The sequence below is a fragment of the Arachis hypogaea genome, chromosome 2, assembly GCF_003086295.3.
Source record: "Arachis hypogaea cultivar Tifrunner chromosome 2, arahy.Tifrunner.gnm2.J5K5, whole genome shotgun sequence".
Classification (NCBI taxonomy): domain Eukaryota; kingdom Viridiplantae; phylum Streptophyta; class Magnoliopsida; order Fabales; family Fabaceae; genus Arachis; species Arachis hypogaea.
Window position 1 is genome coordinate 91150202 of NC_092037.1, and position 24835 is coordinate 91175036.

A 24835-nucleotide genomic window follows, 5' to 3' on the forward strand; every position below is an offset into this window, starting at 1 on the left:
TTATTTAATTTAAATTAAATAAAAAAACCTTTGTAGAGATTGTGCCAGTTAACTTTTTTCTAATTGTTGTTTATTAATTATTACATAAACAAATTTTGATATATTTTATTCTGTATTTTTATATTATTAGAGTTTAGTATTTAAAATTTAAAATTTAAATATTTAAAAATTATCATAAAAAATAAATTAAACAAAAATTAAACACTAAATTATAAACATTATAAAATTTAACTAATCCTAATTACAATCAATTTTTTCCTTTATTAATTACAATACACTTGTAGTAACACATACACTATCTTCGTTTCTTATGCTAACCCTAAAACAACTTCAAATAAAATAATCACGATTTTACTCTCCATCCATGGCTAGCTTCAACCAAGCTAACGAAGTCCTTATTTTTATACTTACTACACAGTACACACAAATTAAGAAAAATAAGAAACAATAAAAATAAAATAAAATAGAAAAAGCAACATACAGATGAAGTGCAACAACAATCAATAAGGCTTCCACCTTAAATATCTATACTTCTTGCCACCATGACGTTCATATACGAAATCAAGCTGAGGGACAATCTTGTATAGAGCATCGTCTACTTTCTTGGAGTACCACAACCTCCATCTCTTCCACAAAATGAGTGGCATGATAAATATTCCAAACCCAAAAGTGAATCCCAATTCCACACTTAACAAACTCCAATCAATTGAGCTACTTCTATGAGAGTTAGTAGTTTCAGATGACGGCAGTTGTGACAGTCCTTGTCCTCCTTCACCACTACAATTTTGGGTTAATGGTGGCCCACACAACCCCTCATTGCCTATAAATGAATCTGCTTCAAACGATTGGATTTGAGTACCTGTTGGGATTCTTCCCACAAGATGATTATAAGAGAGATTCATGATGGCAAGAAAAGTTATGCTTGCAAGCTCAGTCGGAATCTCTCCCCCCAAAGAATTCATTGACAAGTCTAAGGACTCAAGATTTCTCAAGTTTCCCAAAGTTGAAGGGATATGGCCTGAGAAAGAATTGTGTGACAAGTTAAGAGCATGCAATGCTTTGAAATTCATGATCTCTTCTGGTATTGGCCCTTCAAAATAGTTGGATGAGAAATCCAATGAAGTGAAGGCAATGAGAATCTTTACCAACTTCATTTGTTGACCTTTGTTCACAATTGTAACTGAATCCTCATACCTACCAATACCATATACGCCTTCCATGACATGAGAGACAATGTGGTCCACCACAAAAAGTGGTTCCATGGCAACAAGCTTAGCAAATTTCATCTTATCAGCATTGCTGAATTCTGTGGTTAAAATCCCAACATTCTGTATAAGATTAATGTTATCAAATAAACCAAAAGATAAATGCCCAAACCGTGATCTATCTTCATCATGCATCAACGCTTTCCAACTTTGCAGAAGCGAAGATGGCAACAAGCCACTAAAGTTGTTGGAGGCTAGGTCAAGAATTTGAAGCATCTCCCAGTTGCCAGTGCTACTAGGACATTCAATATGCCCATGAAATTTGTTTGACCTTAGAATGATGACTCTCAGTTTCAAAATGTTCTTCAAGAAGCAAGGAAAAGTATCAATTAATTGGTTCTTTCCAAGATTCAAGACTTGTAGATTTTGACAATTTGTCAAAGATCTTGGAACGGTTCCATCTAAAAGATTTCCATTAAAATCTAGAAACCTTAAAGCACAAGATGTTGGGAATGTGTCTGGTACATGGCCACTGAGTTCATTCCCAGCAAGACTTAATACTCTCAAAGATCTGTCACTTGTTGCCGAACACTTTGGAATCTCGCCGTTGAAGCGATTATCCGAAAGATCAAGCAATCGGAGAAATGTCATATTACAAAAGGATTCATGGATTTCTCCATGAAAACTATTGTTTGAAAGATACACGTAAACTGCGTTTGGAATTTGGTTACCAATGTCTGCTGGAATGAATGAGCTGAAATTGTTGTTGGAGTAATCCAAGTAAATAATGCTCTTTGTGAAAATGGGGGCTGTCCCTTGCAATTGGTTGCCATGAAGGTCAAGCAGGAATAAATTTGAACCAAGGTTTTGGAAAGGCCCTTCCATACCTACCAAAAGGTTATTGGAAAGATTTAGGGCCATCAAAAATTCAAATTTCCAAATCCAATTGGGTATGATTCCTTCGATTTGGTTGTTGGATAAGTCAAGGTAAAGCAAAGTGGACTGATTTCTCAAGAAGGAAGGAAATGCATCCAACTTGCATGAAGCCAACATAAGATTGTTAAGCATGGGGAAGTATGAGAAATCTTGATCATATGTAACATTTGCACCAACAACTGACAAATTGTTGTGAGACAGATCAAATGTTTTTAACTTTGGTAGGCTCCGAATATTGTCCAACTTTATTGTGCCGTTGAACTTGTTTGTTGAAAGCTGAAGCAAAAAGAGTCTTTTGAGTTGGAAAATAGATGGGGGAATGGGACCTTGAAAATTGTTTCCACTCAAATCAAGCATCTCTAAAGATGAGGAAGAACAATTTGGTAGTTTCTTCAATGGGCCTTCAAATCTATTGTACGAAAGAATGAGTTTTTGTAGAGATGGAAGTGCAAACAAACTTGAGGGGACTCTTCCATCGAAAGAGTTATCTCCTAAATCAACTCTCACAAGATTTGCAAGGCCATTAAAATTGGTGGATGGAATTGTACCACTAAAGTAATTATGATTGAGAGCAAAACTCCTAAGAGCATTGGACCTGTTGAAAGATGGAATAGGGCCAGTGAAGTTATTGAATGACAAGTCTAGATAAACTACATGGGTAAGATTTGACATTGAATTAGGAAGTGTCCCATTAAACTGGCAATTTGATAGATCCAATGTTGATAGTTTCCTCAAGTTGAAGAGAGACTGTGGTAGTGGTCCAGAAAAATTTGTATGACTGAGATTCAAGTAGTTGAGAGATGCTAATTGATGTGGGATATTTTGTGGTAGGAAACCACTAAGTCCTTGATTATCAGATAAATCAAGAACTTGAAGGGATGGTAATTGGAAGATATTTTTTGGAATTTCTCCCACAATGCCAGCATTTGACAAATTCAAATACCTCAGATTCTTCAAGTTTTGAAACTCAGAACAAGTTTCAAAGGAGATGAACTCATTATAAGCTAAATTCAAACTCTGCAAAAATTGCATGTGGAAGAGACTGCTAAAGTTACCTCCAGAGATAGATTCTTGACTTAAGTCCAGTGCTATAACATGTCCTTTGTTACAAGAGACCCCTTTCCAGTGGCAGCAATCATGAACATGGTTCCAATGAATTAATTTTTTGGATTGATTTTGGTTATATGTGAGGTTGTTCTTCAAATGGAGCAACAAAGAATGTTGATGGCCAAGACAATGGGAAGTAGCAGCATTAATGGTGATAGTAAAGTTCACTAGGCACAAGGGTAGTAGCAAGTAAAGCCATAAGAAAAGGTGGTTCTCAATTCTCATCATCATTGAAAAAAGGCTTATTTATCGATGTATAGAAAGGTGAAGATGTTTTAAATTTTTTGCATTTAAGCATATGTTATCGCTTCCTTTTATAGATTCACAATTACTGATGAAAGAGAATTTAATTTGGGGTTTGTGACATTGGTTTGGAATTTGGAAATGCAAGCAAGTTCCACGTACAGCTAGGGGTGAAAAAAGGTCAGGCAGCCTGTCAGGGATTGCAACATTTAGTTTGAAATGGCTTGACCTGTTATAAAATAGGTATAAATTCAAATTCTTTTTAAAAGGTTTAATACGTTAATAGCCAAGTTCAGACTTATTAATTGATCTTATAAACATGTTAGATCTATCTGAACTTGTTAAAATATAATTAAATATATAAATAATTATTTATTATTAATAAAATTATGAGATATTTTAAATTTATTATATTTTATTTTAAATATTTTTATATATTTTAAATATATTAAAAATTATAAATTTTTTTATAAATATTAAATATATGATATATTACATATAAATATTTTTATTAAAAAATAATTTTTTAAATAATTTTATTATTTTTTGTAAAAAAAACTTATCAAATCTTTTAACAAACTTTAAGTCAGATTAAACTAAATAACAGACCAAATCTAATATTTTATAAAGAATCTATAACAAATTACAAGTTAAGCTCAGGCTAATTAACTATATAACAGATAGACTTGTTAAAAACAAAACCTGACCACGTGTTTCCACCCCCAACATACAGCCCAAGCTTTACGTTCCATCTGTTGCCCCACCACTTTCCCTCCAATACAAGAGTAGCCTATACGCCCAGAGTGACAATTGACAGACTCTAATTTGTTCAACCAATGTTCAAACTTGAATCATTAAACTACTTTAATAGTATATGGACCTAATTTCGAAAACAATTTTCCATTCTTCGAGGTTAAATTTTTATTTTTCAGTAAGAAGAAATTTTTTTTTTCTTGGGACGAAGAAAGATTTGGGAAGAGGGTTTTGTTTGTTAATGTTTTTAAAAATTATACAAGGATCTATTTTAAACAATAAATTAATCATAAGCTGACTTTAATATAATTAAAATATTAATTTTAGTTAAATTTAGGTAACTCAAATTAATATTTAGTATAATCAATTAGTAATTAGATCAAAATATTAACTAATTAAAAGTTATAACACATTTTTGTTAAATGTTATTTAAGAGAATTTGGTAGAATTCATCTAAAAATATAAACTAAATCCATATTTATAAAAATTATATCAATTTAAAATTTTACAAATATATATATATATATATTTCAAAAGTTATTCAATAAATTATCTATTTTTTAGTCTTATCGAACTAATTTAATTCTTTTTTTATCAAAGATAATAGACTCGAATTTACGATTTTTTAATTGAATATAAAAAGATTATGCATGTTATTTAAACTATAACTTATTGGCAACTAATTTAATCTTTAATTGAATTAATTTATATATTTTATTATTGAAAAAAAATATCAGTATTCAAAGTTTTTATTATGATTTGAAATTAGAAAAATGATAATCTATTCCTAATATTGCTGGTGGTCACTTATCGGTTTTTGATTTTTGTTGCCAATATTTAATAATGTCAAAGTCTCCTTTGTAATTGAGTGAAATATTAGTCTCTCTATTTAGATTTATATTCGATTTGGGTAAATAACTTAATTAAGGTTTTTTTGAAAAAATAAGTTAAATAATAAATAACTATATTAAAAGTAACTTATAAATAAGTTATTTTGTATTTAGATTTTTAGTTCTAAAAGTGCTTATTTTTTAAAATGTAATAAAAAATAATAGTATTATGAGAGAAATTATTTTTTTAATTTCTTTATAAACTCCTAAATAACTTCTTAAAAAATTGCAATTTAATTTTAAAACTTACACTAAATATTAATACTACTACTTTTCATAAGTCAAAAGTTTAAAAAAATTATTTTTCAAACTTTCCAAACAGCCCTTAATGCTTATGGAACAAAGTGTTGACTTCCAAGATTTGAAAATATAGCCAAGATAAGAAACTTCCTCTGCTCCAGCTTTATGTTTACTTGTTTTTCTTGTTTATTTATTTTAGATAATAAAAAAAAAACTCTAAACAAATAAATAGAAGTGAAAGTGCCTAGTCAATCTGGCCAAATTCAACCCCCCAACTCAAGAAAATTATGTTGGATTGAAAGTTCAACTCCTTAGCAATCAATCTTAATTTTAAAGTTTAAGTTTAATTTTGCTCACTAAAAATTGACGGAATAGATTAAACTCTCGAATTAATACAAATAATACGAATATAAATCTATTCTATTATATAAAAATTGGATTTTTACATTTAATGATGGAGCTGACGTGGCATGCTCCGGAAGATGTTTTTCGATTTAATTATTTTAACTCATTCAATACAATTTATTATCATAACTTAATTATATTAGCTAATTAATTTGATTAGATATTTAAATATTAATATAAATTATTATAATATATATTACTTAATTAATTTTACTACTAATATTATATATGTCTTAATGTGTTAATTAAATATTATATACGCATAGAAAAATAAATACAAAGATGATTTATATAATATTGATAATATTATATTAGCACGGTGATTTTTTTTATATCATATAGTATTTATAATGATAATATTATTATATAGTATTATATAAACTTTTCAATATTAGTATAGAAAATTAGAAAATTATTCTTTATATAACATTATTAGTGGAATAGTGTATCCTTTATATAGTATTGATAATTGTTGCTTAATTTAAAGTAATTGTATGTCGGTATGCTAAATTTATTTACCAATAATGATCTAAATAGATAAATTGAATTGAATGATTATATAAAATATTTTATATTATTAATATACTAAAATTAAATTATTTTTCGGTACAGAATTTTATACAAGAATAAGTTATTTTTTAATTTTTTTATTTGTTTTAATGTGTTATTTTATTTAATTTTAAGTAGCGTCATATTTACAATTATCGCGAGTATAATATTTTATAAAATATGAAAATCAATTTTTTTATAATTTAAATATCAATATTTGAGTTAATTTTAATTTAACTTTTTTAAATTAACGTTATCTTTCATTTGAATCTTAATTAATTTAAAATACAAAATACTAATTTATCCTTTTCTCTTTAAATAATAATAACTTTAATTTATTTACCGTCTTTTTTTTCTTTTATATTTTGTTTAGTAAAGATAATATATGAATTAGAATGGATGGAGTTAAAAAATACTCTATATGATGCATGTTTGGCACTGATAAATTCATATAAAATAAAAGAGAGAAAAAATAGAAAGCTAAAGACCATTGAGTTGAATGGTGTATTGAAGCCAAGTGTCTGTATGTTCTCATGTCTCATCTTATTTTCCAAAGTTCAAACATATTTTGAGTGTACGAATTTTAATTATATTTATTTTTTTCCTCTTCAATAAATACTACCATCTCTTCCTATTTTTGCTATAAGTTTGTCTTTTATTTAAAAAACACAAAAAATGTAAAAAGAAAAATCAAAGAAATTAAAATTGTTATTATATTTTAAAAAATTAAATACTCTTTTAATTAAATATCTATGTAATTCCTATCTAGACATAAATTGTATTTTAATATATTGAGTAGTAAATATAAAAAATATATATAATAAATAAGTTAAAATAACGAATAATGAAATATCTATCTATTCTATTATATAAAAATCAAATTTTTGCACTTAATGATTAAGTTGATGTGGCATGCTTCTTAGAATATTTTATGATTTATATTTTTAAACTCATTAAATATAATTTATTACAATGAATTAATTATATCAATTAATTGATTTGATTAGATATTTAAGTATCACACAATTTAATATTATGTATATCAATTAAATTGAATATAATTGTTAGAGTATAATTAGGATCAATTAGATCAATTAGCCTTATTTAACATATCTGAATATTTATTATAGGAGATTACGTCCTTATTATTTTGATTCTCTTAGCATCTATAAATTTTCTTCTATATTGTATCATTCTACACAACTTGAATACACACAAATCATTTTTCTGCTGCTCTTTCTTACCCTTTTTAATAATAATAAATACAATTTAATTTAGTTAGAAGTTCATTATTTTATAGTCTTCTATAAAACAATCTTTTTATCACTTTGGATATTTTAACTCTTTTTTTCTTTTTTTTTCTCTTTATATGTAATTTTGTTGTGCGTTAACTTTGTTTATTTAATGATGAAATATACTCATGTTAATTCTATCATATAATAGTTTATTTTTCTCCTATATATTTTGATTTGTATAGTTACTATTGATCTTACTATTTTTGTTTTCTTGAATTATTCTTTATTTTTTTATGACTTGATAATTTAAAAAAAAAAGTAAAGAAAAGAAAAAAAGATGGCCAAAGATAAAGGTTAAAAGCCTAAAGCAGCAACATCATTCTTCAGTATTATTATTATTAATATGTACTTTATTATTTTTTTTCTAATATTCTTTAAAATAAGTTTCGTTTCTTTTTCTTAATTATTATTAATACTTTTTTTCTTCTCTAATTATAAATCTCCTTATAATAATTTTTTAATAGGATATTTTTTTGGTCTAATAAATTTTTTTCTCTATTTTTTATTAAAAATAATTTATATTAAAAAAAAAGATACGGTAAACAATACATTTTTACCAAGGACATTTGTTTCAACAAGAAACACTGAACCTTAACACTCATTACAACAAATAAAACAGGTAATACTATAAAAATCACTTAGTTTAATTATTTTAGACATCATTTTTATTTTTAATTTAAATTATTCATTGATTATAGGAACTAACTTCTCCAACATTAATATTATTAGACGAAGATCACATATCCATCAAGAGATTAAGGAGAAAGAAAACTATACAAATTCAAGACACATATTCGAAAGAAGAACATACTTACAAAGATAAAACAAACAACACAATAAAAAGTGCATATAACTCAACAATTCATAAAGAACATGTCTTCACAAGAATCTACACAAAAAGAAGAAAGTAACAATTCTAACAACAACCAATAAAAAATAAGAGGACGAACGCCACATAAGAGACTAAGTTTATCAACTAAAACAAATGTAAAAATCAAACTACCAAATAAAAATGTCATTTTGTACATACAATTCTAATATCCAAATTTGTTGTATTATAAATTATTTTAAATAAAATACTTTTTAAATTTAATTTTAGTTTACATATTTAATTTAATTATATAAAATATAACAATTTTTAATATTTATTAATATGTCCTACGCGATGCGCGGGTCTCATTTTTCTAATATCCAAATTTTTTGTACTATAAATTATTTTAAATAAAATACCTTTTAAATTTAACTTTAATTTACACATTTAATTTAATAATTTTTAATATTTATTATATACTATTATTAATTTACTGTTTTCTACTATCCGCGAATCTCATTCTAGTTATGTATAAATTTTCATATGAATAAGTGAATGAACAACGATGGTTACTTTGTTGGAAGAAACATAATGGAAAAATAAAAAATGAACCCAACCATTACGTTCCGAGACCAATAGTCAACTCTTGCATGTGTGGTACGTAGGGGTGGCAAACGGGTCTAAACCTGTCGGGCCGGCCCGCGTAACCCGCTGAAAAAGGCGGGCTGGACTGGAAAATCAGGACTGCTAAATAGCAAAAGTCCGCCTAACCCGCACCGCTTAAACTGCGGGTTTTGGCGGGCTTTAGCGGGGCGAGGCGGGCTTCCCTGCCGGGCTAAGGTTTTTATTAGTGAGGGGATATTTTTGTAATTTTTTTGCCAAAACCTAACTTCCCCGAACCTAACTTACAAGAATGTGAAGATAAAAATTGAGTGTTTTGAATTATGTTTATGTTATTTTGGAGACAATATTTATAATTATGTTTTGGATTATATTTATTTTGCTTTGGAGAGAATATTTATACTTATATTTTGAATGAAAATTTGGTTTATAATTATATTTATTAGATATTTATAATTACAAAGACTTTAATGTTTGTGAATATAAAAAATATAATTTTTTATGCCATTAGAAATTATAAATTTATTAATATGGTTGTGAAATTATATATATTACTTAGTAGTTAATAGTAAAAAAAAAGAGGAGCTTTGGCGGGCTTAGCCCGCCAGCCCGCAGTTAGGCGGGGCGGGCTAGGATCCTAGGACCGCCTCACTAGGCGGGGCGGGGCGAGCCAGCCCGCCAAAGGGCGGGCTTCTGGCGGGGCGGGGCGGGGCGGGGCGGGCTTCCCCGCTTGCCACCCCTAGTGGTACGGTCCCAATCTTCAAGTCTTTGAGCAAGTTTATGTAGTAATATTTGGTAGAAAAATAGAGATAAAAAAATTGGAATCGAGAGATAAAATTTAAAAATAGAGATTAAAATAAATTTTAGTATTTTGTTTGATATAAAATAAAAGATAAAAATAAAAATAAAAATAAAATTTTAATTTAATTTATACAAAAATTAAAATTAGAATTAATTAATTGAAATTAGTTAATTGAAATGAAGGTATTTTATGTATAAAATATTATTAAAGATTTAATTGTTATCTCTAAAAATTTTAGTCTTCTGTATTCTTATTTTTTTGAGGTATTAAAATATTAAAATTTAAAAAACAAAAACAAAAAATTTAATATCAATCTTTAAATCAATAAATATAATATTAAATTTCAATTTTTTAATCTCTGTCTCAATACTTTAAAACAAACGTTACCCGTAGATTTATAATTATTGGTGGAATAACAAATACGTATTGGAAAAAAATGAATCTGAGATGGATGCCGCTCTTTCTTTTCATTTTGCATGTGCGTGGTCCCTTAACCCATTGACTCATTGACTGTACTTTCTTGTCAATGTTAAAAGTAGCATCCCTTCAAGATACGCATAGCCAATGCAAGCACCAAACTATTATCTTAATATTCACTGCTAGAAAAACATTAGTGTCTTAGACCTCTTTTGAATGGCATGTTTATTTGATTTTTTAACCAAATAAGAGTTTAAATGTCACCGCTTGCTTTGACATAGAGCTATGTGTATACATGAAAAGACTAGCAAGGAGATTTTTTTTTTCAAATTGTCGTAGAGACGAATTTTTATTTTTTACCAGCGTACGTTCCATATCCAGTACGGGATAATACATTATATAAAAAATTTTATTAAAAAATTAAATAATATATATAATAATTATTATTATAAATATTTTATAAAATTATAGTTAAAATTAAACTTTTAAAATTTTTAATATTAAAATATTAAAAATAATTAGTATTTGTCTTAATTAATTTGAATTTGTTAAGTGATCATTTCACTCGTCCGTTTAAATAACTATTAGGAATTAAAATCTCGCCTTGTGTATATAGCAATCCATTGGCTAGCGATAAACCCTTAATAAATGGAATATCAATAAGTGGTTAGACTTGGCAGGAGTTTCCGAATACGCGGGGTACCCGACCCGTTCATACTCGGATGGAGAGGGTAATAACTTGACCCGAGTCGGGGACAGATTTGCTCAGGACAGTGCATAGTCGAGTTTAGGGTGTACCCGTCCCGGATATATACATATAAATACTTTTTAGAAATTAGGATTTGTCTCACATCACAGATTCAATGATTCATAGTTTCAAACTATACTTTGTAGCCATGCAAGATAAACTCAGTCATTCTCACCCAAAATCTTCTTCTCGGCTTCTTCACAAAAAACCGCGTAACTTTTGTCATCGTTGTTGCTGAGTCTATTGCCGCCTACCCCTTCACAACTCACATCTTCCTTCACAGCCAGGAACGGACCCACGTGCACAAATTTTTTTAAAAAAATTAATACTTATATACATATATACCACTTATTATATTATATTTGTCTCAAAATAAAATATAAATAGTTCTTTTGTATTTTATGTTAAAAAATATTTTGTTAAACTCAATACATAATAATAATTATATTGTTAAATTTGATGTAGTATGAAAAATAAATAAATAAACTCAAAAAATAGTGATACTTAATTTTATTATATTAGTTAATTAATTAATAATTAAATTAAAACTTAATTTTCTAATTAACTACAACTTAAAATTATTAGTGATTTTTTAAAAATTATTTAAGATAAAAAATATATTATCTATATATTAATATACTGTAATCATTTTAGTTAAAAAATTTATTTATACTATAAAAATTATAATAAGTAGATTTGACAATTAAATATGAGATAATAAAAAATTAAATAATTATTTAAAAATATATATAAAAAATAATATTTAGTCATGTTAAAAATAAAAAAGTCTTTATAAATATTTTTTTTATTTTAAATATTATACTATGTGTATGAAATTATATTTTTATTATTTTAAATATTATAATAATGATTGTGTGTATATTTTTAGTTCTTATCAATATATATTAGATAGTTCTAATTTTAAATTTTGAATATATCTAAACCAATTTGGATTGGTCAAGTGATCAACTTAGTCGTCCGCTTAAGTAAGTATTGAGGGTTCGAATTCCGTCTCGTATGTATATTAACTCGTTGCCGGCCAATTGTAGATTCTTAAATGGAATTCAAATTCATGACGAATTAGTCCTTAACTTGTTGAGTATCGTGGGAAGAAAAAAAATATCTATACCTAAATTTTTATTATATTTTTGTCTCTATTACTAAATTTTTCTAGGTGCGTAACTGTTCATAGCTCATGTCATCATTGCTGCTCATCCTGTTACCGTCTCTGTTGAGTCCGTCGCCACCTTTCTCCTGCTGAGTCCCTTTTCTCTAGGTAAATTACCCTCTCTCTCTCTCTCTCTCTCTCTCTCTCTCTCTTTCTCTCATTGTGAGTCTATTAAGTTCTTCTCTTCTTCTTCCACAAACTCATCACTTAGTCGTCGTTGCTATGAGCCCGGACGTTGCCGTTGCAGTTTCATCTGAGTCTGCCACTGAATAAAATAGAATTTTTTTTCAAGTTAAAAATAGACATGCATGAGATCATTTTTGCATGTAATTTCTAAATTTTCTCATCCAAATTTGATATATGTGGTTGAGTATTTTAGTATGGGATCATCGTGGTTTTGTTGCGACACTAATGTGATAAAAATTTCGATAATTTCATAACTAATATATTGAGATATACCAGATTATTAAAGTAATAAAAGAAATAACATTCAAATTTGCGCGTAAAATTTATAAGAGGTGATTATCTCAGGAAAATATATATTTATAACCCAAGTAGAAGATTGTTAGGAAATTATTATTTCTTAATATATTTATGGATAATACATATATTAATTATAATCGCAAATTAAGAATTTGACATTAAATGACTTATATAACGGTGATCTCATTTATTGTCATAAATGTAGAATTAAATAAGTCATTATTGATAAATGAGATTAAAATTATAGATACTAATTTATTTGAGTTTTAGGGTTTAATAAGTGTTACACTCAAATATAAATAATGACTTCAGGATTTTGGTCTCTAACACATCAAACTCGCCTTTGTAACTCTTTTTCTACAATAAAATTGTGATTCAGCTCTATCAAAAATACAGAAGATTTTGGTTGACGAAGATCAAAGAACCACAAGAGCCAAGCTCTCTTATCTCAATCATACTCTCGAATTAATGGCAATAATTTAATTTTCAATGGCGATAATACAAAGTGTTTAAATCAACCAAATGAATTCAATAGTTATCTTTTGCACATCTTATTTAAATTTGAATTTTAAAATTTAATTTGTATCTTTTTTTTCTAATATAAATTATTTTTGACAAAAATAGAGAAAAAATTTATTATACCAAAAAAAATATCCTATTAAAAAATTATTATAAGGAGATTTATAATTAGAAAAGAAAAGAATAAAAGTATTAATAATAATTAAGAAAAAGAAATGAAACTTGTATTAAAGAATGTTAGAAAAGAAATAATAAAGGTCATATTAATAATAATAATACTGAAGAATGATGTTGCTGTTTTAGGCTTCTAACCTTTGTCTTTGGCCATCTTTTTTTTTTCTTTGCTTTTTTTTTTAAATTATCAAGTCATAAAAAAATAAAGAATAATTCAAGAAAACAAAAATAGTAAGATCAATAGTAACTATACAAATCAAAATACATAGGAGAAAAACAAACTATTATATGATAGAACTAACATGAGTATATTTCATCATTAAATAAACAAAGTTAACGCACAACAAAATTACATATAAAGAGAAAAAAAGAGTTAAAATATCCAAAGTGATAAAAAAATTGTTTTATGGAAAACTATAAAATAATGAACTTCTAACTAAATTAAATTGTATTTATTATTATTAAAAAGGGTAAGAGAGAGCAGCAGAAAAATGGTTTGTGTGTATTCAAGTTGTGTAAAATGATACAATATAGAAGAAAATTTATAGATGCTAAGAGAATTAAAATAATAAAGACGTAATCTCCTATAGTAAATATTCAGATATGTTAAATAATGCTAATTGATCTAATTGATCCTAATTATACTCTAACAATTATATTCAATTAATTGATATACATAATATTAGATTGTGTGATACTTAAATATCTAATTAAATCAATTAATTGATATAATTATTTTACTGTAATAAATTATATTTAATGAGTTTAAAAAAATAAATCAGAAAATATTCTAAGAAGCATGCCACGTCAACTTTATCATTAAGTGCAAAAATTTGATTTTTATATAATAGAATAGATAGATATTTTATTATTCGTTATTTTAACTTATCTATTATATATATATTTTTTATATTTACCACTCAATATATTAAAATATAATTTATGTCTAGATAGGAATTACATAGATATTTAATTAAAAGAGCATTTAATTTTTTAAAATATAATAACAGTTTTAATTTCTTTGATTTTTCTTTTTACATTTTTTTGTGTTTTTTAAATAAAAGATAAACCTATAACAAAAATAGGAAGAGATGGTAGTATTTATTGAAAAGGAAAAAAACAAATATAATTAAAATTCGTACATTCAAAATATGTTTGAATTTTAAAAAATGAGATGAGACATGAGAACACAGAGACACTTGGCTTCAATGAATCTGTTTACACCATTCAACTCAATGTTTTTTAACTTTCTATTTTTTTTTCTCTTTTATTTTATATGAATTTATTAGTGCCAAACATGCATCATATAGTGTGTTTTTTAACTCCATCCATTCTAATTCATATATTATCTTTGCTAAACAAAATATAAAAGAAAAAAAGACGGTAAATAAATTAAAGTTATTATTATTTAAAGAGAAAAGGATAAATTAGTATTTTTTATTTTAAATTAATTAAGATTCAAATGAAAGATAACATTAATTTAAAAAAGTTAAATTAAAATTAACTCAAACATTGATATTTAAATTATAAAAAAAATTGATTTTCATATTTTATAAAATATTATACTCGCGGTAATTGTAAATATGACGTTACTTAAAATTAAATGAAGTAACACATTAAAACAAATAAAAAAAAATAAAAAATAACTTAATTTTGTATAAAATTCATTTATAAAATTTTGTACCAAAAAATGAATTTAATTTTAATATATTAATAATATAAAATATTTTATATAATCATTCAATTCAATTCAATTTATCTATTTAGATCATTATTGAAAAATAAATTTAGCATACCGACATACAATTACTTTAAATTAAGCAACAATTATCAATACTATATAAAGGATACACTATTCCACTAATAATGTTATATAAAAAATAATTTTCTAATTTTCTATACTAATATTGAAAAGTCTATATAATACTATATAATAATATTATCATTATCAATACTATATGATATAAAAAAATCACCGTACTAATATAATATTATCAATATTATATAAATCATATGCGTATATAATATTTAATTAACACATTAAGACATATATAATATTAGTAGTAAAATTAATTAAGTAATATATATTATAATAATTTATATTAATATTTAAATATCTAATCAAATCAATTAGTTGATATAATTAAGTCATAGTAATAAATTATATTAAATGAATTAAAATAATTAAATTGAAAAATATCCTCCAAAACATGTCACGTCAACTTTATCATTAAGTAGAAAAATCTAATTTTTATATAATAGAATAAATTTATATTCATATTATTTGTATTAATTCGAGAATTTAAGCTATTCCGTCAATTTTTAGTGAGCAAAATTAAACTTAAACTTTAAAATTAAGATTGATTGCTAAGGAGTTGAACTTTCAATCCAACATAATTTTCTTGAGTTGGGGGGTTGAATTTGGCCAGATTGACTAGGCACTTTTACTTCTATTTATTTGTTTAGAGTTTTTTTTTTTATTATCTAAAATAAATAAACAAGAAAAACAAGTAAACACAAAGCTGGAGCAGAGGAAGTTTCTTATCTTGGGCTATATTTCCAAATCTTGGAAGTCAACACTTTGTTCCATAAATATTAAGGATTATTTGGAAAGTTTTAAAAATAATTTTTTTGAGTTTTTGATTTATAAAAAATAGTAGTATTAATATTTGGTGTAATTTTTAAAATTAAATTATGATTTTTTAAGAAGCTATTTAAGAGTTTATAAAGAAGCTAAAAAAAATGACTTCTCTCGTAATACTACTATTTTTTACTATATTTTTAAAAAATAAGCACTTTTAGAACTAAAAATCTAAATACAAAATAACTTATTTATAAGTTACTTTTAATATAGTCATTTATTATTTAACTTATTTAAAAAAAAACTTAATTAATTTATTTACCCAAATTGAACATAGAGAGACTAATATTTCACTCAATTACAAAGGAGACTTTGACATTATTAAATATTGGCAACAAAAATCAAAACCCCATAAGTGACCACCAGCAATATTAGGAATAGATGATCATTTTTCTAATTTCAAATCATAATAAAAACATTGAATATTGATATTTTTTTTCAATAATAAAATATATAAATTAATTCAATTAAAGATTAAATTAGTTGTCAATGAGTTATAATTTAAATGGTATGTATAGTCTCTTTATACTCAATTAAGAAGTCGCAAATTCGAGTCTCCTATCTTTGATAAAAAAAAGATTAAATTAGTTCGATAAGACTAAAAAATAGATAATTTATTGAATAACTTTTGAAATATATATATATTTGTAAAATTTTAAATTGATATAATTTTTATAAATATGGATTTAGTTTATATTTTTAGATGAATTCTACCAAACTCTCTTAAATAACATTTAACAAAAATGTGTTATAACTTTTAATTAGTTAATATTTTGATCTAATTACTAATTGATTATACTAAATATTAATTTGAGTTACCTAAATTTAACTAAAATTAATATTTTAACTATATTAAAGTCAGCTTATGATTAATTTATTGTTTAAAATAGATCCTTGTATAATTTTTAAAAAGAGAATTCTATGGTGTCTATGAATTATTGTCTAACTTTTGCCTATCTTATTTTTTATAGTAAATTTTGAATTTTTAAAAATAATTTATTTTTATATCTTTTAAATTAAATATTAATATTTAATCCTTTTTAGTAAATATGCACCACTTTTTAGGCACCATAGCATTCACTTTTTTAAAACATTAACAAACAAAACCCTCTTCCCAAATCTTTCTTCGTCCCAAGAAAAAAAAATTTTCTTCTTACTGAAAAATAAAAATTTAACCTCGAAGAATGGAAAATTGTTTTCGAAATTAGGTCCATATACTATTAAAGTAGTTTAATGATTCAAGTTTGAACATTGGTTGAACAAATTAGAGTCTGTCAATTGTCACTCTGGGCGTATAGGCTACTCTTGTATTGGAGGGAAAGTGGTGGGGCAACAGATGGAACGTAAAGCTTGGTCTGTATGTAGGGGGTGAAAACACGCGGTCGGGCTTTACTCTTAATAGGTTTGATCTATTATATAGTTAATTAGTTTGAGTTTGGTCCGTAATTTATTATAAATTCTTTATAAAGTATTAAATTTTGTTTATTATTCAGCCTGATCTGAAATCTGTTAAAAAGTCTGATAAATTTTTTTTTTACAAAAATAACAAAATTATTTAAAAAATTATTTTTTAATAAAAATATTTATAATTTTTAATGTATTTAAAATATATAAAAATATTTATTTTTTTATAATAAAATATAATAAATTTAAAATATCTCATAATTTTATTAATAATAAGTAATTATTTATATATTTAATTATATTTGCAGCGATTTTTACGAACTGCGGACACAATTGTCACAAATTAGATAATTAATTTTGCGACGGTTATAGAACCACTATTTTAGTCAGTAAATTTAAAAAGATTCATACTACATATATTTATGAGGGGACATGCAAAATTCTCAGATAGAAATTAACAAAAATAAATTTAATTAAATGTCTTTATATATATATATATATATATATATATATATATATATATATATATATAAAAGTTGTGTAAGTAACTCTAATCTATTTTATTTTAATTTATATATTAAAAATTTTATATGCATGTTATTATGTTAAATTTGTGTTTGAATTACGTTTGATTTGATATATTTAGTTGAATTATATATAATTTTATTATGATTGTGTTAATTTATTTTTAAAAGAATTTAAAACTTAATATCCATATAGATACTTGCAGCATTTGCAGGTATTCGCTTCCCATACAGAAAAATAAACGGAAATTTAATGAAAATAAGACAGAAATGAGAATATTTTACTAATAAAGAACGGAAAAAGAAAGAGGAGTCCTCGCTCCTATAAAGACCCATTGTCATCCCTACTTATCATAAAAATATATTTTTTTTAATTTTGTTTTTACCGATATATTATTATTTTAAAATTAAATATAGAAGTATAAAATACATATGAATATCTACTCAATAACAAATTTAGTTTATTATTAATATATAAGCTCAAATAATTTTAGATTCAAACTTACCTTAAAAATTTACGAATTTAGATTATTGAACCATTAATAAATAGAATTTGAGTTTACTTGGTTGTTTTTCATTCTTAGAAAAGAAGAAACATTGATAGAACAAAAACATGCATGTCATTTAATTTATTTTGAAGCTGTAAAATCCATAGTATATATATACTAATCCTGTATACATAATTTTAGATATTATCTTTCTAGTATTACCAAATAATTATGATAATAATAATACAATGGTTCTTGACCCTTGCTGTGTAACTATAATTTTTAATGGCATTCATTGGATTATTATTCAAAAAAAATCTTAGTAAGAAAATTTGTAATAAATAAGAGATTAATTACTATTAAATTTATAAATTCTATGGTACATGAAATATAAACTCCAATATGTGAATTTAAAAACGATTAGATCATATTTTTTTACTTTACCAATTTTTTTATTTTAAAACAACTTCATTCATATTATTCAATCTTATTTTATTTTTGAGAAAAAAGTTAAAAAATAATTCTTTTTAACAATAATCAACCCAATATTTTCCTTCTTTTTTTTTCTTAATTTTTTCCTTTATAATAACAACTCAAATTCTTAATCCTCATAAAATCACAATCGCTTATCTACTATTTGCCGGATGATTACTGATAAAAAAATTTGTAAAAATCATGCAATTCATTTCAGGACGCACTTATAATAAGTTAAAAACACATGCACACATTCATGTAAGCAATCTCTTCAATTCTGAGGCTCACTCTAAAAGAAAACTTGAAATAAAACTATCATGATTTTACGCTCTACTAATGGCTAGGTAGTAGGTTCAACCAAGCTAACAAAGTCTTTATTTTTATATTGATAACACACAAATTGAAGGAAAATAAGAAAAAACAAGAAAAAGAAAAGAAAACAACATCATCATTATTCAAATTAAAGTGAAACAACAATCAATAAGGCTTCCACCTTAAAGATCTATATCTCTTCCCACCACGACGTTCATATACAAAATCAAGTTGAGGGACAATCTTGTAAAGCACATCGTCTACTTTCTTGGAGTACCACAACCTCCATCTCTTCCACAAAATGAGTGGCATGATAAAGATTCCAAACCCAAAAGTGAATCCCAACTCCACACTTAGCAAACTCCAATCAATTGAACTACTACTATGAGAGTTAGTAGTTTCAGATGACGGCGGTTGTGACAGTCCTTGTCCTCCTTCACCACTACAATTTTGGGTTAATGGTGGCCCACACAACCCTTCATTGCCTATGAATGAATCCGCTTCAAAAGATTGGATTTGAGTACCTGTTGGAATTCTTCCCACAAGATGATTATAAGACAGATTCATGATGGCAAGAAAAGATAAACTTGCAAGCTCATTGGGAATCTCTCCTCTCAGAGAATTCATTGACAAGTCTAAGGACTCAAGATTTCTCAAGTTTCCCAAAGTTGAAGGGATATGGCCTGAGAAAGCATTGTGTGACAAGTTAAGGGCATGCAGTGCTTTGAAACTCATGATCTCTTCTGGTATTGGCCCCTCAAAGTGGTTGGATGAGAAATCCAACGAAGTGAATGCAATGAGAATCTTTTCCAACTTCCTTTTCTGACCTTTGATTACAATGGTAACAGAAGCCTCATACCTACGAAGACTTGAAACCTCCCCATAAACATGAGAGAGCATGTGCTCTACCACAAAAAGTGGCTCAACGGCAACAATTTTGGCTAACTTCATTTTATTAGTCTTTGTCAAAATTGTGGTTATAGCTGCAAAATTCACAGAACTGATCTTGTTATCATAAATATCAAAAGACAAATGGTCAAACCTTGATATATCTTCATCAGACATCAATGCTTTCCAACTCTGAAAGAGCGTTGTAGGTAACGTGCCACTAAAGTTGTTGTCTGCTACATCAACAATTTGAAGCCTTTCCCAATTGCTAATCACATTAGAGCACCCAATCTGTCCATAAAATTTGTTTGACCTCAAGACCAGGACACTTATAGTAGAAATTTTCTTCAAGAAGCAGGGGAACTCGTCCATTAATTGATTGTTTCCAACACTAAGGACTTGGAGATTCTGACAATTAGCCAAAGATTTTGGGACAGTTCCTTTTAAAAGATTTCCACTGAGATCTAGAAACCTTAGAGCGCAACAAGTTGAGAATTTATCTGAAATTTGGCCATTGAGATTGTTTCCAGCAAGACTCAATAGTTTTAGAGAGCTACTCCTCCTTGATGTCAAGCACTCAGGAATCTTTCCAACAAAGCCATTGTGTGAAAGATCAAGTACTTGAAGAGATGAAATATTGCAAATGGATTCATCAATTTTTCCATGAAAACTGTTGTCTGATAGAAATATAGAAACTGCTCCAGGAATAAAATTACCAATGCCCGCTGGTGTAGTAATAGAACTGAATCTATTACTTGAATAGTCCAAATAATTAATATTTTTGGCGAAAATGGGTGCTGGCCCTTGCAATTGATTTTCATGAAGATCAAGATGGAACAAATTTGAACTGAGATTTTGGAAAGGCCCTTCCAAATTCGTCAGAAAATTGTGAGAAAGATTCAAGTTGATCAGAAATTCAAATCTCCAAATCCAGTTGGGTATGATCCCTTCAATTTGGTTGCTGGATAAGTCTAGACTAACTAAAGTCGACTGATTTCTCAAAAATGAAGGAAATATACCCAAGTTGCATGAAGCCAACAAAAGACTGTTCAACTTGGGAAATGGAAAATCATTGCCATCTATTGCACTTGCAATAACTGACAAGTTGTTGTGTGAGAGATCAAGTGTTGTCAAATTTTGCAGGCTTTGAATCATACTCAGTTGTATGGTGCCATTGAACTTGTTTGTGGAAAGTAAAAGTAAAGTGAGCCTTTTCAGTTGAAAGACAGACATAGGAATATGCCCTTGAAAATTGTTATCACTTAAATCAAGCATCTCTAATGACGAGGAGAAACCATTTGGGAACTCATCAAGTTGGCCATCAAATCTATTGTTAGCAAGAAAGAGAAGTTGTAGGGATGGAAGTGAAAACAAAGATGAAGAGAATCTTCCATGTAGAGAGTTAACTTCTAAATTAATGCTCACAAGATTTGTAAGGCCTTCAAAATGGGTGGATGGAAGTGTACCATTCAGATAATTATGATTAAGATACAAAGTTTTCAAGGCCTTTGATCTATTGAAAGATGGAAGTGGACCAGTAAGATTATTGAATGACAAATCAAGATAAACAAGTTGGGCAAGATTTGAGATTGAATTGGGAAGTGTCCCATTGAATTGGCAATTGGACAAATCTAGTGTAGAAAAATGTTTCAAATTGCCAATAGAATCTGGTATAGGACCTGAGAAATTTGTGTGGCTAAGATTCAAGTGACTGAGAGATGCTTGATTTGGGAAGTTTGTTAAGGAACCATGAAGACCTTGATTATCAGACACATCAAGAACTTGAAGTGATGGTAGTTGCAAGATATTTTTTGGAAAAACTCGACTCAATCCGCAACTTCTGAGCTGCAATGTGTTTAAGCCAGACAAATTCCCAAAGTAATCAGGAACTGGGCTTGACAAATTGTTATGGTCTAGTTGAAGTACTGAGAGAGATTGAAACTTTGTTAATGAAGGATCAAGAGGGCCAGAGAGATTGGAAGAGGACATACTCAAAACTTGTAAACCTTGTAGGGAAGACACAGCATGGCACCACTCCTCTCCTTTGGCTGAAACTGCAACACCATCTAGATACAGTTCTTTGATTCTTGTAAAGTTTTGCACAAACTCTACAATGTTTGGCTTCTCAAGTTTTAGACCATGTTGTGATGATGAGGTGAATGTGGTAGACAAATCTAGAGTTTCCAACTTGGACAAGTGAGAGATTTTAGTTGGAATTTGTCCCATGAAACCAGCATTTGACAAATTCAAATACCTGAGATTCTTCAGGTTTTTGAACTCGGAATTAATTCCAAAGTGGAACTCATTATAAGCCAAATTCAAATTCTGCAAATATTGCAGTTTGAAGAGACTAGTTAAGTTTCCTCCAGTGATGAATTCATGGCTTATGTCAAGAGCAATAACATTTCCCTTGGTGCTGCAAGCTACACCTTTCCATTGGCAACAATCATCAGTGTGGTTCCAATGAATTAGTTTCTTGGACTTAGCTGGGTTAAATATGAGGCCGTTCTTCAAATGGAGTAGCAAAGATTGTTGATGGCCAAGACATTGGGAAGTAACAATGTTAATGGTGAAAGTGAAGTTTAATAGGGACAAGGGTAGTAGCAAATAAAACCACAAGATACGGGTGGTTTTCATTATGAGAGGCAACTTATAAATTATAATCTATGACTATAATAAATGAGATGTATGGAAGAGTAGTGAATATGGTTTTTATTTTTTTTTTATTTTTGCATATGAGAATATGTTATTTATAGATTCCAAATCATATGTTATACAACTCAACTGCGTGCAATATGTGGTATTGTAGTAAGTTGTCATCAACAAAAAATGCACAAAGTCCTCCAACATTGTGATTGCATGAAGTAGTCTCTCCACTCATCCCTCATCTTCACACTTCAGTGATGAAACAACAAACTGTGACTTCGTTCCATAGCCCAATCTTTACGTTTTATTTTGTTGCACCAAAATGATTATGATTTTCTCCTTTTATTTTCTTAGGCTGATTGCCAATAATCTATTTAATTATAATATATTAAAATAAAATTGAAGGTAGTGTTTTAATGTATTTTTAATCTTTTAATAATATGCCATGTCAATATAAGTAAGTATTTGGTATAATTTGTTGATTACTTTTTTTAATTGAATTACTTTTAGATCTTTTATTTTTACTTCTCACGTGTTTTATTATTATAGCTTAAGATTTTTTTTTATTTTTCTTTTTACTTTCATGACATTTATTTTTTTAGTTAATCTATATAATTTTTATATTTTTTATTCTTTATTTTATATAGGATACTCTATATATGCCTTCAATATTAATATTATTTCTTTTTATTAGATATAAATATAATTCATTATCTTTTATACTCACTCTCTGATACGGAAATAATAGATAAACATAAAGACAAGAATTCAAATTAAATAAAAAGATACATTAAAATTGAAATAGAAATAAAAAGGATAGATTGAAATTGAATATAAAGAGAATTACTCTACTTTTTATCCAATTTCTTGACGCAACAAGAAAGGAACTCCTCAACCTCACTTATCAACGCCATAGTTTGGGAATTGATTCAAATGGACTCCTCAACCTTCTACTCAATTCTCTGATGTAACAAGAGAGTGACCCTCAACCTCAATTATCCACACCATGGTTTCATCACGAAATCAAAAAAGGGGTTTTGAAACCTCTAAAAATTCTATGCTACGACTACAATAGTTAAGGAGGTATTTATAACCTCTTATTAGGTTAAAACAAAGAAAAATCCTAAAGCCTATAATCATAAGGCCCAATCTAGTAATTAAATAAACAAAATCAAAATACATTAAATTAAAATATTCTAAAAATGTACACTAATATCTTCTAAATAATACTTGAACTCTTCATATCTCGAACATTTGAAGTACATATCACTCTCTCTCTTATGATTATTATATAGTATTATAACTTAGAATTCTTCTTCATTTTTTTTCTCACTCTTATGTTATTTATTTTTCTTTAGGTTACTCTATATTTTTTATATTCTCTTAATCTTTACTTTTATATAGGATACTAGATGATTTTAATGTTAATTTATTTCTCTTTAATATACATAAATTGAATAATAAAACATAATTCATCATCTTCTTTCATACTTACTTCTTTAGTCCTTCTTATGTTTTTCGTATAAATTAGCATTTATGTTACACCTCTTCTTTATTCCTCTTTTTACAAAATGTTATGCCACTTATTCTTTTTCTTCCATTTTTACTAATATTTTACACAAATATATTTGAAAAATTTAGTTGATAACAACAACTCTTCTTCTTTTTATTTTGCTAAACATATGTATTAGATAATAAATTTTTAAAATACTAGACTTTTATAATTTTTTAGGTTTCTTTTAATTTTTGGTCTAATTGTATTCATTAATTAACTATATCATCTATATATTATTTTTTTTCAATCATTTATATTTTTTAATATTATTTAGTTGTAATATATTAAAAATATATGGTACTATCATGAACCATAAAAAATAAATTAAAAAATTAAATGTATCAATAGTATCATGTCCTTTACGACTTCTTTTTAGTTTTTTCAATTTTAGTTTAATTGTATTTATTAATTATATTATTCATATATCACTTTTTTTTAATTATTTATATTTTTAAATATCATTTAGTTGTAATATTATGATACAAAATTGTATCAAAAAATAGAGAACTAGATAGAAAATCAGAGACAATAGAAGAA

The 24835-nt window shown here is 26.6% G+C and overlaps 2 protein-coding genes across 2 annotated transcripts; both read right to left on the reverse strand.

Moving 5' to 3' along the window:
• Positions 1–500: 500 nt before the first annotated feature.
• Positions 501–3173, reverse strand: LOC112719952 (receptor-like protein 7). The gene has a single exon (XM_029290371.1). It carries the CDS (start codon positions 3171–3173, stop codon positions 501–503), a length of 2673 nt encoding a protein of 890 aa, XP_029146204.1.
• A 16201-nt stretch (positions 3174–19374) lies between these two features.
• LOC112727942 (receptor-like protein 7) lies at positions 19375–22734 on the reverse strand. The gene has a single exon (XM_025777899.1). The coding sequence runs from the start codon at positions 22732–22734 to the stop codon at positions 19375–19377; it is 3360 nt and encodes a 1119-aa protein (XP_025633684.1).
• Positions 22735–24835: the final 2101 nt, after the last annotated feature.

What these genes read in the sequence shown, in the direction of transcription:
- LOC112727942 (XM_025777899.1), bottom strand. Translation starts at nt 22,734, where the DNA reads ATGAAAACCACCCGTATCTTGTGGTTTTATTTGCTACTACCCTTGTCC.
- LOC112719952 (XM_029290371.1), bottom strand. Translation starts at nt 3,173, where the DNA reads ATGCAATTTTTGCAGAGTTTGAATTTAGCTTATAATGAGTTCATCTCC.